General features: G+C 41.8%; 1 protein-coding gene and 1 pseudogene across 3 annotated transcripts; one reads left to right on the forward strand and one right to left on the reverse strand.

The window, feature by feature from the left end:
- Positions 1-6,943: 6,943 nt before the first annotated feature.
- LOC110015966 (SOSS complex subunit C pseudogene) lies at positions 6,944-7,641 on the reverse strand (annotated as a pseudogene). Its single transcript, XR_013658742.1, has one exon. The product of XR_013658742.1 is annotated as an SOSS complex subunit C pseudogene (transcript).
- A 3,746-nt stretch (positions 7,642-11,387) lies between these two features.
- Positions 11,388-18,736, forward strand: yars1 (tyrosyl-tRNA synthetase 1). 2 transcript variants are annotated; one of them, XM_004074403.5, is made up of 14 exons: positions 11,388-11,541; positions 11,777-11,858; positions 11,942-12,088; positions 12,173-12,348; positions 12,437-12,566; positions 12,644-12,724; positions 15,210-15,302; positions 15,380-15,515; positions 15,585-15,670; positions 15,742-15,877; positions 15,956-16,071; positions 16,141-16,334; positions 16,406-16,547; positions 18,366-18,736. In XM_004074403.5, exons 2-14 carry the CDS (start codon positions 11,802-11,804, stop codon positions 18,474-18,476), a joined length of 1,605 nt encoding a protein of 534 aa, XP_004074451.1. In that variant the 5' UTR covers positions 11,388-11,541; positions 11,777-11,801; the 3' UTR covers positions 18,477-18,736. The 2 variants fall into 2 exon arrangements, with proteins under 2 accessions (XP_004074451.1, XP_011479660.1); XM_011481358.4 differs by having other exon boundaries at positions 11,400-11,541; positions 11,703-11,858.
- The last annotated feature ends 540 nt before the right edge of the window (positions 18,737-19,276 follow it).

Consider the following 19,276-nt stretch of genomic DNA (forward strand, 5'->3'; position numbering starts at 1 on the left):
AAACTTGTTTATGTTACGGGGGTAATGGGAAGTACCCAGGCGCAGAGAGGAGAGGAGGCAGGAGGATGCAGGGAATAGGGTTTAATAACATAAACTAAGGACAAAAACAAAACCACTGCATACGGCAGGCTAGAATCTCGAAACACTACAAAAGCACTCAGCTCGAAAAACCGGGGAAGAATACAATATGGACCAGCACAGGAGGAAGGGAAAGACAGCACTTAAATACATACAAGGCAACAAGACACAGGTGGAAACACTCAGGACTGATGGGGCAAGGTAAAACTCAAAACAACAACAAAACAGGAAATACTACAAAATAAAACAGGAAACCAAGGAAACAAAACACAAAGAAACCGTTACAGTTTACTCTGCGTATGTCTGTTATGAGTTTGCTTATTAAACCCTGAGTTAATGAGCGTGCATGGCGAGGACAACAAGGCATTTTCAACGGATCGCCGATTCCTGGAGTCACCATGGAAACGCGTGGAGAAAAAAGAGCTTTTACTTTAGTGAGACGGAGTTCTTTGTTTTTATTTCAAAACTGTTTTTATTAGATTTTAGAACAGCAGTATTAAAGACAAGATAAAAACAAGGAATACACCCCCCCCCCTTTATTACACCCATTGGAACGACAAAAAAAAAGGAAGAACCCCAAACAGAAAGGCGATACACATCCCGTCACTAAACCTAATATACACAAAGACTAATAATAATAGTAATAAATAACCAAAATTAAGAAAATAAAATGGCAGAACAACATATGTGATCTATCAAAAGCAACTCTGCAGGGATCACGAATAGGAGATGTGTAAAGCAATAGAACACACAAAAAACAAAACACAAAATGGTCTTCATAAACAGAGAACAAAAAGTTCAGGTCAGTGATATTTTAAAGTGACAATGAGTGAGCGCAAAGAAAACAATAGAAATAACTAAAAGTACATTTTTGGGGGGAAAATGAGAGCCAGCTAGGTGGGTATGTTAGAGTTGTTGGTTTTAATAACGGCGATTATACGCCCATCGTAACAGTAATACCTCTGCATCGGCAACAGAAAGAGTTTCTGCTTGGAGAAAAATAACGGACAAAGTAAGTGCACGAGTTTCTGATCTTATTTCCAATTACATTGTGACGCAAAGTCTGGAACAGATTGGAACATTATTCTGGAAGAGATCCCAGGGGGATATTCCAGAAAGCAGGTTATGCTAGCTCCCACGGTAAGTTTGAGGCTAAAGAAGTTGATAACCTCAGTTTTCGGTTCCAGAAATGGAGGTATGTTTCAGGGTAGGTCAAGTTGCCATAGCAACTCATGCTCTGAACATAACCTGGTCGGGAGCAGGTTTAGTTGAAGGTTAGTTTGTTTTCAGAGAGGGGAAGCAGCATGGCGTGTCCATTTGAAGATGATTTAGTGGATGAAGAAGCTCAGATAATACTTTTTCCACCATGAGAGGGTGATAAGACCACGTATGGATGTTGGAAAGATAAACTTTTTACTTTGATCTAACTTCATTATTTGCTTCAGTTAAGATAAATCTTTTTTTTTTGTTCAGTCAATTTAAAAAGAACACGTAGTTATCAGACATTTATTTTACTTTCATTTAAATTAATTCAATTTTCTTCACCTCTGCGAACGGACAAGCATCCACTAACTGTCCACATTTTTTAATTCCGCCCTTGATATTCCAACTGAGTCAGGTGTAAATTAAGATTTTGTTTTTTTTATATGTTTTAAAAAAATTTGTGTGCAAGAAAATAGAACAAAAAAATTGAAAAAGATTTAAAAAATAAAGGTATTTAATAAAAACAAAAATAGCGTGCTATAGTGGCAACGTTTCGACCTGTTGTGCACGTAAAGCCCACAGAGACTCTGAAGATCTCCTTCGCCATCCCGTCTGAAAACATCCTTCAGTTCCTGGCAGAGCCTAATGGCAGGCAGGCCAAAGGTTTGTCTGGTCAGCCGCAGCCTTCTGTCAGCTGGAAAACAGGCACAAACCTGCAGCAGGAGCCCAACAGAAAAAAGAAAGGAATCTACTGTAGTAGTTATATGGGTTAAACATAGAAAATCAGCTGCAGCTCAGAGAATTCCTATAAAGAGCAGTTTCTAAAACAGTTGCGGTGAGTTTAGACCAAAATGCAGGGACTTCAGTTGTCTCACTCACACACAGAAGACCCTCCAACAAACACAGAAATGATTATTAGCATTTAGCTTTGATATTAGCATCTAGAAAAACAAAACAAGTTCCCATTAAGTTCATCTAACCCATTGTGCTTTCCGGTGACGTTTACGGCGTGAACTGACAGCTGTCTGCCATTTTTTATTGTTCTTGCCTTGGCTATTTAAATTTAATAAATTACGTGTATAATTGTGTTCTGTAATAAATAAACAGAAATTGAAAGGAATAAACTAAAGAATTCATAGTAGTAGGTTTTTTATTTTTTCTTAACTTGTCCTGTCCAACAGCTGGGCAGACAGATGAGATCTGAGGGCCTCTTGTGTTGGACATATTTTACTTTAACAAGAGGGGTTATTCATTTTCAGACAAACCAGAGGTATGTCTGAATAAACCCCTTTCGTAATTGAGGCCAAAATTTATTCATTTTGATCATATTTGAAAATGTTTTGTGTTGGACACGACGGAAAAGGAAAGAAGGGAAGAAGAGGGAGGGATGTTAGGGGGGGGGGGGGGGGGGGTAGGAGGGTGATTATAGAGGGGGGGGGGGGTAAAACCATGAAGCAGCATAAAGCAACAAGTTTCTGGATGGTTATAATCATTACAGTGAGGTTCAGATGTTATACATGTCCATAAGGGCGGGGCCTGTCCACACACACACTCACATGTTATAAACACACCTGCTAGCTCCACAAAAGTCCACATGTCAACATGTACACAAAACAGATAGTGTTCACACGCATACTTATCACGTTAAGTGTTTGTGCTAAGGTGAGCTAAAACCTGTGCCTAAGTGAGTGTTCATGTTCCTTTAGTAGGCTTTGCTTCTTGGATAAGAGGTGAAATATCTTCTAACTTTAAAAACCAAGTCCAGAAGACGGCCCCTAAAGCTACTACTGTGATGGAATCAACCTGGAGGAATGAGAGTCTTCATAGACAAACTAAAGAATTATTTATTGTTATAAAGAAAAAGAAGAAAATGTGTTTTTGATTAAAAAAAGCAAAAAATCTGAAGTGGCTCAGTCGCGAACTGTAACAGGTCTTCTTCAGACAATAAGTCACTACGGAAAAGGTTTGATGTCTCTGAGAGCTGTTCTGACGAAAGACAAAGTGGGAATGAGTTCTCCCCCCTCCCTGGTTTTATACTCTCCTGCTGAAGCTCCGCCCCTCCCCATTTTAACCAGCATATTCTGTTTTCCTTATTATATGAAACATTTTTTTAATAAATGCTTATTTATTATCTATTGCTGTGTTATGATTTTCAATTTTGTCTTGTATTTAATAAGAAGCCCCGTGACCCCGAAAGGAATAAACAGATTAGAAAATGAGTGAATTTGATAAGAAATTATATTTTGAACTTTAACTCAAATGAATGTCTATTGCATTTATTACATATTAAAATAATTTAAAATAATCCTTAATTTCTCCTTTATAAATTATACTCTATGAATTAACTTTCTCTGTTAAAGTTTAATAATGAATTTTTTTTTTTTAATTTAACTAGTTTTTTCAAATTGAATACACAGTACAGACCAAAAGTTTGGAAACACCTTCTCATTCAAAGAGTTTTCTATATTTTCATGACTTTGCAAATTGTAGATTCACACTGAAGGCATCAAAACTATGAATTATCACATGTGGAATTAAATACATAACAAAGGTGTGAAACAACTGAAAATAATTCATATTGCAGGTTTTTCATAGTAGCCACCTTTTGCTTTGATTACTGCTTTGCACACTCTTGGCATTATCTGGATGAGCTTCTAGAGGTAGTCACCTGAAATGGTCTTCCAACAGTCTAGAAGGAGTTCCCAGAATGCTTAGCACTTGTTGGCCCTTTGGCCTTCACAGGGGTCATGACCCCTGCATGTCCACATCCTTGTTCCTGATCCTTCCACTGGGGGATTTTTTTTGTCGCTGTTTTTCAGACATTTCTCCTTGATCCTTATTTCTATTATGATATTTTCTTCTTTATTTCCTTTTGATGTCAGACATTACTTAGTGTAGGCTGAGATACACATCAGTTGAAATATATATCAGTCCTTAACCTTTTTTTCAAGGTTTTCTTTTAAAGTGAGCATAGGTTTCACCAATAAAGTCTCTGTCCTTGTTGTTATTAACCACTTCAAGGTTCTTGTTTGACACTTTTATTATCAAGTCACCACAGCAAAGTCTGAGCTCTAGTGCACAGATAGATGAAGCTTACTAGAACCCATTAGAACATCCTGCTGCGCTGGACTCGCTTCCTTCCATGACCTGCTTGTCTGAAGCACGGTGTTCGGGATGGAGGGAGTCAATGGCGTCCACACTGGCGGCGTCCTGAAGGCTGATACCCTCATCACAGCCTTCAACGTCTTCGGGGTCCACAGATCCGTCTTGTTCTTTTTCTTCTTCAGCTTCAAAGGATTGCTCCTTCTCAACTGCAAGAAGAAAAACACGCCATTTAATATTTTAAATAAAACAGTTATTTTAAACACAAACGTTTCCTGTTCATTCACAATAAGTGTTTTTGTCTGTAAGCCGTAAGGTTGTTCATTCTTTGGCATTTTTTCCTGATGTAGTATTTATTCCCTGGGGGCAAAGTTGGTGGACTGGCCCAGCGCATACTCAAGAGCTCCTCCTCATCATGGCTGGTGTACGACCGAGGGAGCGGCATCGGTGCTGTGAAGCCTGGCTTGAACAAGTACTCCCTGTAAAACAGAAGGTCTGACTGCTCTTTGAGTATCTGTATGCGTCTCGCATCCACGCAGGAAGACTGGCACTCTTTCCCACCAACAACTCGCAGAGACTCCATACGGCATTTCCACTGGACCGCAAACAATATGAGGCATACCTGTAACCATGGCGTTGAAAGTTAGACGAGCAGACCACGAGAAAGTAGCCTCAGCCTGTTTTGGATTGTTAAAACCATGCATCTGCTTCAGAGCAGCAAACCTGCCTGTTTTTCTGGGCTAATTTTATTTTTTAGGCTAAATAAAACTCTTCTTTTTTATTGTTTAATTTTGTGAAGTCATGGAGCAGATAAATACTACACACCTGAAATGGCGTGATGCCACACGTTTGAGCTGTAAGCCTGGAGAACGACTGAGGCAGTGGCAGACCTGGGAAAACCCGGTGCTGTGAGTTTTCCTCTTTTATATCACAACCACCAGGGGGCGCACTTTCCAAAATCAGCTGGCAAAGAGATCCAGAGCTGCAGAGGCTGATTTTTTTTAAAGATCTTTTTTAATCACGATGATCCGATACAAAACATTGCAATACAATAACAGAGAAACCAGCCGGGGGGTTATTATGATTACATCTTACACAGAGATATTGAAACTGACGCACAGGTCGAGTGTTTCTTACTGTCAGAATGTTTTATTGTTTGACCTCATTGACAAAGATAGAAAAGTGAGGAGTATGACCTGTAAATTTGGATTTCTGAATGTGCCATTTGCATAAAATATGAGATTAACTATTTGTAATTGTTCTTCTTATGAGATGGACAGTAAGTCTGAGTCTAAATGACAAACTTTAGTCCAGAGTTTAGTGGAAAATAAAAGTACAGCCTCTTCAGGAAGTTCTTGACCAGAAGAGCAGCTCACACCAATGTCTTCTTTGAATCTTTGTGGTAGGGGTACAAGTCATGAATTCATTTAAAGGAGACTTCTTTCACTTTATTGGTTAACAGATATTTTGCTGGCAGATTTTTTTCAACTTTAATTGGTAAACTAGATTATTCCAATAAGGAACTACACAGAGAACAACATCCTTATGAAAATGTGAAGGAATACGGCGATTTGTGTGGCACGCAGAGGAAAAACACATTTGAACAATTTCTATTTTGGTTCAGTCAATTGGTAATGAAGTTTGAATCTGCAATGATGAGCTTTTGAATGACACATTTAGGGATTGCTATTAGGACAGTTTGAGGTATTTTGATGCTGTATTCAGGAGGTGACAACAGAAATAGGCTTGAAACAGTGGATGAACCAGAAGGCTCCAACACATTTCATGTCCATTCGCCATGTGTGTGTGGTTGTATCAGCATCATGTGTGTGTGTGGTTGTGTCAGCACCATGTGTGTGTGTGTGGTTGTGTCAGCACCATGTGTGTGTGTGGTTGTGTCAGCACCATGTGTGTGTGTGTGGTTGTGTCAGCACCATGTGTGTGTGGTTGTATCAGCATCATGTGTGTGTGTGGTTGTGTCAGCACCATGTGTGTGTGTGTGGTTGTGTCAGCACCATGTGTGTGTGTGGTTGTGTCAGCACCATGTGTGTGTGGTTGTGTCAGCACCATGTGTGTGTGGTTGTGTCAGCACCATGTGTGTGTGTGGTTGTGTCAGCACCATGTGTGTGTGTGGTTGTGTCAGCACCATGTGTGTGTGTGGTTGTGTCAGCATCATGTGTGTGTGGTTGTGTCAGCACCACGAGTGTGTGGTTGTGTCAGCACATGCACCTGTGTCAGGAATGAAGCCTTTAGTTCAGGTCCCGGATGTGTTTTCAGGTATTCCCTGTATTCTGTGGAGGAGTGTGTGTTGGGTTGTTGTTTGGATGAGAGTTTCTGTTTTCAGTACAAAGTTAGCTCATGCAGAATATGAACATGAAGCCCATTATAACCCTGAAAGGGATTTGGTGGATTCTCACCATGACAGGATCATGTCAATGGCTGTGATTGTTTTATATCTGTGACATTTTCAATGATCCACTCGGACGAAAATTGTGTTTTTGGCAAAAAAAAAGAAATAAGATATCAGTTTTTGTCCAAACTCCCACAAAAATGTCGGTAGTTCAAGTCCCAGGCTTGGCTGTATTGATGTCGTTAGAAAACTAACGGCTGCAAAGCAAATGTGTTCATTTCTGCATCAAAGTCTGCTGGGATCGTGAAACACAGAGTCGTGATTAGGATCCCAAGAGCCGGCGCTCCGTCAGAGCTCGGGCTCCAGCCGGGGCAGCACCGGCAGGATCAGGTTCCCGAACGAGGAGTCCTGCGTGATGAAGAAGCCCGACGAGTGTCCGTGCGCGTGCTGCAGCGCGGCCTTCTGCTGCGCGGCGATGTGCTGCTGCTCCGCGCTGTCCCGCGCCTCCTTCAGGCTGGGCCTGGACGAGGCCAGCGGGATGGTGGCCCCGGGGCTGTTCATGGACTGGCTCTGCAGCAGGCGCCTCTTCTCCTTGTCCAGCTCCGCGAGGATGGCCACCCGGGTTTTGTTCTGGAAGCCCGGAACTGGCGGGTTAGCAGGAGTAGCCATTAGCACAGAAAAGAAAGCGGCTAATTTTCTGCTCTTCAAAGTCCCCAAAACAAACATAAAGCGGTTTCTTTCTTCCTTTAATGAACCCCTCGTGCTCTTGAAGGAGTTTGTCAAAAAAAAAAAACAGGTGCTGCACAAGCAGAAATATGTATATTTATATATTTTTTGTTTAAATCCGGAGACTTTTTCTTCAAAATGTGACTGTTATTTTGTTCCCGTTAGCTTAGAAACCCGGAGGCACTTCCGATCTGTACATTGAGCTTTCAAAATAAAAGCACAAGTAGAAAGAAACACATGGAGGAATTATAATTACAGAATGGAGAGGTAATAGACGTTAACACGTTTCGTGCAAAAAGGGATACAGATCGAAAATATTTAGATAAATGCTACAATACTGGCACAATCCGAATATTATGGCAGACAGTATACCATAATTTAGATGACCGGAAGTGTGCTTCTCAAGTCACAGTTATCATGCAACTGTTGAGGTTGGTGGAACCACAGGGCACAGATTCAGATCTATCCATCCGTACAGTTTAGATCCAGATTCCAGCTGAGACATGGAAAACAAAGACGTTCATGGATCTGTGTGTCTGACAGTGGATGATCAGAATGGAGCAGAGCAGAGAGCTTGAGGTCTGCCCATTCTTGTTTGAATGAAGAAATACTCAAAGATGCAGTTTTTATTGTAATTTTCTTAATTAGTACATCCATGCCCCCATACTTTTGACTTTACATTTTTACTTAAAGAATTAAATTTTTTTCTCCAAATAAAATCAAACATTGCATTGCTCAATGCGCTCCGCATTATGTTCTTCAGTCAACTTTTCCAAGAACCTGGGTTTATTTATAATTACTCAGAATTTAATATGCAGTATATTATACCAATAACCCACAAAGAATGGGCTGAAGTTTGATGCCACACCGTCTGGGCTTTGCTATTATTCAGGGTTATGTTTTTATAGCGCCTTGACCCTTGATCCCCCTCTGGGTAGTTTCTGTTTCCTTCTACTAAACATTTGAACTCAAGAATCGGAGCTTTGTTCCAAGATCCTTTGGTTTTCTCTTTACCACAAATAATTCTTAATGTCAAAGAAATCTCATTTAAACTATTAAACAGATTTTATCCAGCAAAAAAATAACTGATCTAAATTTAAAGTTGACTTAAACACCAGTTGTCCTTTCTGAAGAAGCAACCTGAAACATGCTGTCATTTGTTCTGTTCTTGTGAATTCACTTAAGAATTATGGGAAAACATCCAGAAATTCATCACTGACTTGATTTTTGCTGATTTTCAATTTAAAAACATAATATTTGGTTGTCATACTTTCGAACACAAAGATTGTGATTTCTCTCTTTTTTAATAAATATGTTATTATTCATGGCTAAATTTAATATTCACAAAAGTTAATTTGCTAATAAAAAACCTGAATTCTTCTTACTGAAACGGGAATTGCAGCAATATTTAAAAATTAATTTCTCCTTAAAGGAATACAAAGTCTTAAAAACCGATTAACACCTGTGATTCTTTTGGATTAGTTACATAAGTTAATTCTCGCTCTTTTGTTTATTTTTTATTTTATTTTCCCTCAGTGAATGTTTTATTTGGTTATTCTGTATTACCAGTCTGTTTACAAAATGTACATTACTTATACTTTTGTTCTTAATAATTAATCATTTCAAAAGTTTAAAACAATGGTGATTGGTATTTAGAACTGTGTTATGTTCTTGTAATATAATGTTATATTTTTTTAAAGTTATTCTGTAAATGTTTAATAAAAAAAAGAAAACTGGAACTTTGAGTTTCCCTGTTTGATAAGTGACATGTTCTCATGTTAATTTTTGTTTGGTATTTACGGAGCCCGTGTCCTGACATTAAGATATAAAAATATATCTTGTTCCCACAGGTTATTATGTCGTTCGCACAAAATACTATTCCGTTCCCTCAAAATACTATTCCGTTCCTCGAAATGATTAACTCGTGCGAACGCAATAATTAATCCGTTCGAACGCAGTAATTATTGTCAAGTGCTCCAGAATTGTTTGCATCCCCTGCACTTGAAAGGGATTCTACCTTGCTTTTCAGAAAGATGAAGCAGGATTCCACTCAGATTGTTTCTTTTCCTCTCTTTTATTTTTGAAGTCATGTGAACAACCAGGTCAAAAACCTTCAAACACAAGTGAAATCTGGTGATTACCATAACAATTATCACAATTAATACAATTTTCAAAGCATAAATATAAAGAACAGATTATTCAAGTCAAACAATTTCTGCATTACTACAGCCAAAATAAATGTCTGACTCTTACCAGCTGTATCTTCACAGGCAAGATGTTTTCTTTCAGAACAATACAAAGCTTCTGCTTTTCTCTCTGGTCAAATGTTTCTGAGCACTTTTATATGCTCCCACTGACAACAATCAGCTGCTTTGCTTGTTATCTCAATTGTTCCCACCTGGTGTGATTAGCGCCAGTGGAGCAGATCAGCAAAACCAAACAGGTCCCTGAGTTTACCGCAACAATTATTCACGTCATAAGTCATTCACACGGATATGCTCTCTGTATGCCAGCAAAACTAAGCCGCTTTCAGTGGTAACTTCCGTGTCTCTGTGACCCATATTCGTTCAAAAAAGGAACATGAAAAACAAAAATGATCACTTTATTACTGTCTTAATGAATATAAGAAAAATATCAAAAGATTTATGATAACTAGGCTGCTTTGTCATACGATAGCTCCTGCTAGGCTACTACTAGCTCCGCCGCAGAGCTCTTTGATGTATCCCGGCATTATGGCAACTGGCTGGTCTGTTGTCAGACAACTGATATTGTAGTTTAGGGTCGAATAGGAATAATAATATTCAGGACTTGTCTTTTATTAACTTTAGCAGTCAGTTGCTTTACATTCGAAGGCTATTATTAGGCTACATGCTAACTGACTAGCCGATAATATCCTGTTATTAATTTACGTCATAGATTTACAGCAGATACCTTCACATTTCTGTCTGTGTGTGTCTCACCAATGATTGGCAGAAAATAAATCGAGACAATCGAGACTAACCCTTTTTAAAATAAATAAATCTGTTCTCTAAACATCCTGCGTGTCTTCAATGCAATGTAATGAGACACACACAGACAGAAATGTGAAGGTATCTGCTGTAAATCTATGACGTAAATTAATAACAGGATAAATGATCGGCTAGTCAGTTAGCATGTATCCTTATAGCCTTCGAATGTAAAGCTACTGACTGCTAAAGTTAATAAAAGACAAGTCCTGAATATTATTATTCCTATTCGACCCTAAACTACAATATCAGTTGTCTGACAACAGACCAGCCAGTTGCCCAAATCCCGGCATATATCAAAGAGCTCTGCGGCGGAGCTAGTAGTAGCCTAGCAGGAGCTATCGTATGACAAAGCAGCCTAGTTATCATAAGTCTTTTGATATTTTTCTTATATTCATTGAGACAGTAATAAAGTGATCATTTTTGTTTTTCATGTTCCTTTTTTGAACAAATATGGGTCACAGAGACACGGAAGTTACCGCTGAAAGCGGCTTAGTTTTGCCGGCGTACAGAGAGCATATCCGCGTGTATGACTTATGACGTGAATAATTATTGCGTTCGAACGGATTAATTATTGCGTTCGAACGACATAATTATTGCCTTCGAACGAGTTAATCATTTCGAGGGAACGGAATAGTATCTTGTGGGAATGGAATAGTATTTCGTGCGAACGAGATAATGATCTGTGGGAAGAAGATATTAATCTGTGGGAACAAGATATATTTTTATATCTTAATGTCAGGACACGGGCTCCGTAGTTATTCTCTGTTTACCATTTGTTAACTTATCACGTACACTTATTTACATGACATTTGTCATGTAGTTATTGTGTGTAGAAAATGTTCGGGTCTTTGCTCTGGTTTGGATGCACTTTCCACATGTTTTGTAAATTTGTTTATTACCAATAAAGTTTTTTTCTTCTTGAATGTGCTCTACACTCGGCTGCTTTTCCTGGAAGGTTAATAGCGGGTCGATTGTCGATCGAGCAGCGGGGGCAGTCGCTGATGCAACTCGCTGACAGCTTTTTTCAGCCGGCTTGTCACACCCACGGTTCCCAGTCACAAGGCCGGTTTTAAGGTAAAGTTCCGTGTTTACCCAGAGGTAGCTGTATTTCCGGGATAAGTACGTCACATAACTGATTTAAATGAGCTGATCGAAAGAGACCGGCTCAGTGACGTTAGCCGCACATGGTTCTGTTGCTAACTTTGGTCAAACTGCAGGCTGTTTTCACCTTTCAGGTACCGCGTAGTTGCTTCATCGCGCCTTAAAAGCTCCTTAAACTTCGCCGGGTGTCTCTGTTCCGTTTTTCCAGTCGCATTAGCCTATTAGCCGGCGTCATGGCAGACCAGCTGAGTCCAGAGGAGAAGTTCCAGCTCATCACCAGGAACCTGCAGGTGCTGACGTGTTTGTTCAGCAGAGGGAGGCCACAGCCTCCACGGAGCTCAGCCTCAGCATCCTCTGGCTGTTCGTTTTTCAGGAGGTTCTGGGGGAGGAGAAGGTGAAGCAGATTCTTCAGGAGAGGGAGCTGAAGGTGTACTGGGGGACGGCGACCACCGGCAAGCCTCACGTGGCTTACTTTGTCCCCATGTCCAAGATAGCAGATTTCCTCAGAGCTGGCTGTGAGGTGGATGTCGTTCAGCATGTTTACTCCAGGCAGTTCCTGTTAAACCAGTTGGACAGGATCTGAACTTTAATCTCGTTATTGTAGGTCACAATTCTGTTTGCAGACCTTCATGCTTATCTAGACAACATGAAGGCTCCCTGGGAGCTGCTGGAGCTCAGGGTCAAGTACTATGAACAGGTCATCAAAGCCATGTTGGAGAGCATCGGTGTTCCTCTGGAGAAGCTGCACTTTATCAAAGGAACGGACTTCCAGCTCAGCCGGTAATCCAAACGTTCAGTCTGCACTTTGGCATTTTCAATCTGTGTAAAGTGACGTAATCTGGAAGCGTGTTTGTTCCTGGCTTTCTAGAGAATACACTCTGGACGTGTACCGCCTGTCCTCCATGGTGACGGAGCATGATGCCAAGAAGGCTGGAGCTGAGGTGGTCAAACAAGTGGAGCATCCTCTGCTGAGCGGCCTGCTGTACCCAGGACTGCAGGTCACATCACTCTCTAGAAGTCCTGCTGTGTTCGTGTTTGAGGCCATCAGAGTCCAAAAGTCTGATTCTGTTCTCAGGCTTTGGATGAGGAGTATCTGAAAGTGGACGCCCAGTTTGGAGGAGTTGACCAGAGGAAGATTTTCACTCTGGCAGAGAAGGTACATATTAGTGCATGAAGGTACATGTTAGTGCATGAAGGTACATGTTAATGCATGCCTTTACTGTGAATGAAATATTTGGCAAGAATCACTTGCCGAACTTCCCCGTTCGGACCCTCAGAGCCTCCAGAGCGGGTCAATAATAGAACCAGTCTCTGTTCTTTTGGAGGAAAACCTTTTTTTTTTTTAAATTACTGTTCTGAGTAACACAAACTGAATGCACACTGACACACTCACTTAGCTGAGTGTCTGCCCCTCCTTTTGCCAACGCTAGAGCGCGGCACCACACACATTTCAGCACACACACATTGGCTTGCGCTGAGTGCCTGCCTCTCCTTTTGCGAAGTGAGGACTTCTTTCCTCATTCCCATGTCTGGCTCTGTAATGCCCCAGCATTGGGGAAGTGATTTTAAGTTTGACAGTTCTGCAGAACAAATGCCACATTTAACCTCCAAATCATAAATGATTCATTTCAAATAAGAGTCAGTTTAAACTGGAATTGCATTATGCTAGATCAAGCGGTAACCGAGAGGATATGGAGAAACAATAACACTGTTAAAACTATTAAATCATTCCACGAACCTCATTAAAACATCACATTCAACGCCTTAAGTAAAGATTCAGTAAAATAAAACATCAAACACAGGTGGGCGGGGAGAACGGGGGCGAGCGTGAGAATCATTAAGCAGCTTGAAGCTGGACGCGCAGCTGTACCCTGTTAAACTCACCGCTGGACTGATTTAGCACTCAGATGGCTGAGACTCATGCTAAAACTAACTAAAACCTGCCAAATTAACGCGAAAACCGCCCAAATCAAAATTTATCCACAAAATCAAACCCACCCAATTATGTGGAAAACTGCAGAATCTGGCAACACTGCTGGCAGACGCGCTTCCTTGTTTGGCTCCTCTGTGACACACCAACACAGTGGCTGTATGGGTCACGTGACATCTCCTGAAGTGATACACGCACCGACACGGGTATTGACTTTATGAGCCTGACATGTGAGCCGATGCCAGACCCATCACTAGTCACACCCCCTTGAGAAGATGTAGAAGGTAGCCTCCTCTGCTGCACAGATTGGTGGAGAAAGATGTTGAAACAGATGAACTTTGGATGTGAAGATTATCATTAACATGAATAACTATGAAAACAACATAATAAAAAACAGCTTAAAATTATCTTTCATACAAAAAGTATCTAAAATATATACGTATATATAAAGGGGAAAAAAACACAATCTTTCCAGGAACAACAAAATGTGCTGAGCCAAAATGAAAGGGTGAAGGAGAGCGCTTCGCTTCGTTTTCTCACACGCTGAAGTAAACTGGTATTTCAACGGTATTTCATGGCCACGACGTTGGCCTTTTTCCCGACTATTGGACATGTCACTCTGATCCATCAGGTCGCTGACTTAGATTCTTGTAACGTACAGCCAGACCTTTGCTCACTTGGCCCACCGACATGGCCTCACCTGTTCTGTTAGTAACTCACACAGCATCGCTGAAAAGGTCAAATGATTGGCTAGAACTATACAGCAAAACTGACAGGATGCTAGTGATGTCAGAACGAAAACATCTGTCATGGTTTTAGATGCTACCAGTAGTTCTGTATGAGTCTGCACCAAAACCAACTTGGCACCAAGTTTCAGTACTAGCCTACCAACGAGTAGCTTACTAAATAAAAGGGAAACAGATGTCATTAGAGCCCTAATAACAAACACCACAGTGATATGTTGACCCATCGGTCAACCTCACAGTCATCACTCTGTGGGGTTTTGTGCTGTTTGACACCCAAACCACCTCTACTGATGCTGTCCAGACCATCTCAGTCTGCCTCCCTCTATTCATGCTACTCGCCATAAGTTATTTACATGAGTGCTTGTGATGAAATTTGACATGACTAAAAATGAATGTGAAAAAACACCAGTGATGTATGAAACGCAGTGAGTCCATAATGTGGAAAACACTACATGAGGTGTGTCTGTCACCACAATACAATAGACGGACGATCCCATAAATCTGTGAAGTGAAACAAACTTATGACGACATCCTCTGAGTTTGTCTTTATCACGGTTCACCTGGTTGGCTGGTTTTCTGCAGTGCAACGTTTTTTGTTTACAGCTGTAGACCTGGTCTGCCGTGTCTCCTGTAGAGAACGCGTTCAGTGGACCAGAGCTACATGAACTTTCCATCACGATCAGATCCTTTTCATTCGATAAAACTAGACGTATTTTTCTATGAACGTTTGAGTTTAAACAGGAGAGAAAAGAGTAAAAATCTCCATGTCTAGAAAAGAAAAGTGAACAGTGAGGAGTTTTAAAGCCGTAAAACATCTGGAATCAGACTTCACTTGGATAAACCAGCAGATTTCTTCATCATTAATGGATTCAAAGCAGCAAACACATGTTTTTCCTCCTATTTCATTCAGACTATTGCTGAAATCAGCTCAGAGAAGATTACATAAAGACCTTTGTGTTCCACAGTACCTGCCCTCTCTGGGTTACGTGAAACGCGCTCATCTCATGAACCCGATGGTCCCGGGGCTGACGGGGGCCAAGATGAGTTCATCAGAAGAGGTGAACCTGTGCGTCTTCTGCTTTCAGGAAGGTCAGATCTAGATGGTTGTGTTTGGAGTGTGGACTTGTGTCTGCAGGAGTCAAAGATCGATCTGCTGGACTCCAAAGAGGACGTGAAGAAGAAGCTGAAGAAAGCTTTCTGCGAGCCGGGGAACATCCAGAACAACGGGGTTCTGTCGTTTGTCAAACATGTCCTCTTCCCTCTGCATGGAGGTACAGACGCTGCTCCTCACGCTCCCCCACTGAACTTCCTGCATGAAGAGCTGGATGGTTTTGTTTCAGAGTTCAGCATCAAACGGGATCCTAAGTGGGGCGGAGACAAAACCTACTCCGTGTTTGAAGACGTGGAGAAGGACTTTGCTGAAGAGGTGAGCTTGTTTGTCGTCAGAAGAAGTTTCTCTGCACTCTTGGCTCTGACCGTTGTGGTGTCTCACTTTAGAGGGTTCATCCAGGAGACCTGAAGGCCTCAGTGGAAGCTGCTCTGAATCAGCTGCTGGACCCCATCAGGAAGAAGTTTCAGTCTCCTGAACTTCGCAAACTCACCAACTCTGCTTACCCCGACCCCTCCAAGACCAGTCAGAGCCCCAGTCTGTTGCTTTGATGGAAACCAGGAGATGATTTGGAGTTTGTGACTCGTTGTTGTTGTTGTTTAGAAATGGGAGGAAAAGGAGCCAAAGCAGCAGCAGGAGGAGGAGGAGGAGGAGAAGATGATGAGCTGGCCCCCTCCAGACTGGACATCAGAGTGGGGAAGGTCATCAGTGTGGAGAAGGTCAGGGATGAAAGGAGAAGTCTCCTGAAATGATGCTGTTTGTCTGACTGTACTCTGTTGCATCCTCAGCATCCAGATGCAGACTCTCTGTTCCTGGAGAAGATCGATGTGGGAGAGCCAGAGCCCAGGACCGTCGTCAGCGGGCTGGTGGCCTACGTTTCCCAGAAGGATCTGCAGGACAGGACAGTGGTGCTCCTGTGCAACCTGAAACCTCAGAAGATGCGGGGCATCGAGTCTCAGGCCATGCTGCTGTGCGCCTCAGTGTAAGTCTGTGCTTCTCACTCGTCCGGCCTTCACCTTGCTTCGTTTTTAGGATCCTGTTGATGGTTTTTAGAGAAGGGGAACCCAGGAGGGTGGAGCCTCTCGATCCTCCAGAGGGTTCATCACCGGGGGAACGGGTGTTTGTGGAAGGATACGAGACGGGGAAACCAGACGACAGGCTTAACCCCAAAAAGAAAGTGTGGGAGAAACTACAGGTACGTTCCAGCAGATACCACAGATCTTCTGCTGAAAGAGGCTGAGGTCCTTTAGAGCTCCCAGGACTCTTAATAAGGGTCTAACAATTCATGTTAACAACGATTCAATTCATATCATAGTTTGAGGTTGAAGATCAGAGTCATAGTCGATATTGATTCATTCTGATTGATCCAATCCTCTGACCTAAAGTGGATCCAGATCCTCTTCATCCAAACTTCCAGCAGTCAGACTCAGACAGAAATTCCTGCTACTGAACAGTGAAGTTTTCCAGATTCTTGGATTTCTTCAAGATCATGAAGTGGAAATGAAATCTGTGTCCAAACCAACAAGTAAACTAGAATGAATGTCAAATCCATTCACATGTTAGTTTCCTAAAGTTCACCACTGTTGTTTTTCCACATCCAGAGAATCCAAAGGGAACATTCTTAGAACATTCTAGACACTGGATGGTCACATGACTTCATTCAAAGTCTGTCCACACATTGGACTGGAATGATGGACTGATATCACATGTGTTGTCTGCTGTGATGGACTTGGCCATTTTTATGTTATAGTAAAATAAAACTACCATGTCTCAATCCAAATGGTAGTTTCCAATATTAACATAATCAATTTGTTTAATTTTGAATTGATTTTATAACATTATAGGTAGATTTGATAAAAAATGCCCTCAGAGCATCAATCTGATTGGATCAAAAATAAATCCATTCATTGATGAAGTTGATAACTCTAGTTTAAAATGATGTCGTTGTTGCATCTGCCCTCTTCTACGGAGCCAGTTAACAGGAACAGGGAGAGGATCAACAAACTGGTGTGGAGATTCAGCTCCATTCTGGGATGTCCCCTAGAGTCAGTGATAAGAGGAGGAGGGCCAATCCTCGTCTTCATCATCGTCTGCATGAGCTCCTTCAGTCGTAGGGTAACACCTGGCTGCAGGAAGGAGCGCTTTAGCAGATCCTTCTTCCTGTCTGTCAGATGCTAGACTCTACAACCACCCAGACACTGGACGATAAAACTGAAGGGCTTCCCTAGCCCTACATTTATCCATGCAAGCGGGGAGATGGGGAAGAAATAGTATCTTCATATCGGGACGTTGCCACCGCTCGATGACATCATCAATAGCTGCTGTTCATCTAGCATGTAGCTACCAGCACTCAGAACATTTAACATTGGTTTTAGAACTTTGAAAAGTCTTTATTTACTTTTAAATTTAAACTTCTCGCAGTGTTTAGCGCTCTTGCCTCACAACGAGAAGGTTCAAGTCCCAGTTGGGGGACCTGGACCTGAAGCAGAACATCGATGGGGGACCTTTCTGTGTGGAGTCTGCATGTTCCCCCCATGCATGCGTGGTTTTTCTCCACGGACTCTGGCTTCCTCCCACCGTCCAAAAACATGCTTCATAGGTTCATTGGTGACTGTAGATATACTGTACCTAACTGTGAGTGTGTGATTGTGGCCCTGCAACAGACTGGCCACCTGTCCAAGGTGTCCCCTGCCTTCGCCCACTATTGGCGGGGATAGGCTCCAGCAGCCCCGTGACCCCGAAAGGGATCATATGGTTCAGAAGATGAATGAACCTTCTGTGTTTCAGAAAAAAACACTTTCAGACACCACTAAAGCTTCAAATGCCCCTACAATTGAAGCAGGGGGTGGGGAAGCAATCCAGGTTTGGCCTAACTACTGTTTTTATGTGTTTTTATAGTGTTATTTATTATGGATCTCTTGTTTTTAATAAGGCTATGGTAAAGGGGTAGTTTCCCCTTCGTGGGATCCATTAACGTCTATACTATTCTAAATTGGAAACTGTTCTGATGCAGGTGGACCTGAAGGTCTCAGACCAGTGTGTTGCTCAGTGGAAAGACAAGAAGCTGCTGACCAAACTGGGACAGATCACATGTAAGACACTGAGAGGAGCCAACATCAGCTAAAGCCTGCTCCCCACAAAACTGCTGCTCATCCAGCCACAAATCGCCATGGCATCAAGAAGAAAGTTCACCTTAAAGCTTGTGATTGATCTGACTTCAATCCTAAGTCTCTTGTAGGCTCCTTTCCCGGTTGGCTCCATGACCAGATCTGTGGCAGGAATGCAAGACGGTTGTGTTTGTGGTGAAGTTCCACAAATGTTCAGCAGATCAAAATGTTCCAATTCATCTGTAAAACAAAATAAACTGTCTGAAACTCTGTCTTATTGAATGTGTTGGCGTTGTCATGTCTTCCTGGTGCTGCTGCATCTCCTGTCATTCTGCTCACATGGTAGGTGTGGCCAATGATCTTGATCAACACCTGCCAGGTATTTAAGTCAGAGGAGGCCTCAACCAAAGGAGAGGCATGCAGAGCAGAACAGGAGGAGCAGTGGTTTTGACTTGGAGCTGTGCTGGTTGGTTTGTTTCTCTTTTTATTCCCTCTTGGTCCTCAGCAGTCTTATACTGCTGGGTTTTGCTATTTTAGTTTGGGGTTGGACCTTGGTAGTCCTTATTTGCGGGCTTTGTTTATTTCTTTGTCGACTCAGACGGTCATGGTGGCTGGGTCAGTTGTCTCCCTGACTTATTTTATGTCTGGCCAAGGCTCCAATCCCTCTGTTTTGTATTTTGTTGGGACCAGCACAGCATTTTTTTTTAATTTTTGTTTTACAGGACACAGTTTCTTCCTTCCACTCAATAAACTGTGTTCCTTAACTTATTGGTGTCCATCTTTCATATATTTGGCCCCTTTGTGATTTCCCCTAGAC

This window comes from Oryzias latipes, chromosome 11 (genome assembly GCF_053564925.1).
Source record: "Oryzias latipes strain Hd-rR chromosome 11, Olatipes_Hd-rR_3.1".
Lineage (NCBI taxonomy): Eukaryota > Metazoa > Chordata > Actinopteri > Beloniformes > Adrianichthyidae > Oryzias > Oryzias latipes.

Coding starts and splice junctions, on each gene's coding strand:
- yars1 (XM_004074403.5), top strand. CDS start 11,802: ATGGCAGACCAGCTGAGTCCAGAGGAGAAGTTCCAGCTCATCACCAGG. Junction 12,089..12,172: donor TCCTCAGAGCTGGCTGTGAG/GTGGATGTCGTT, acceptor TCGTTATTGTAG/GTCACAATTCTGTTTGCAGA. Junction 12,349..12,436: donor ACGGACTTCCAGCTCAGCCG/GTAATCCAAACG, acceptor CTGGCTTTCTAG/AGAATACACTCTGGACGTGT.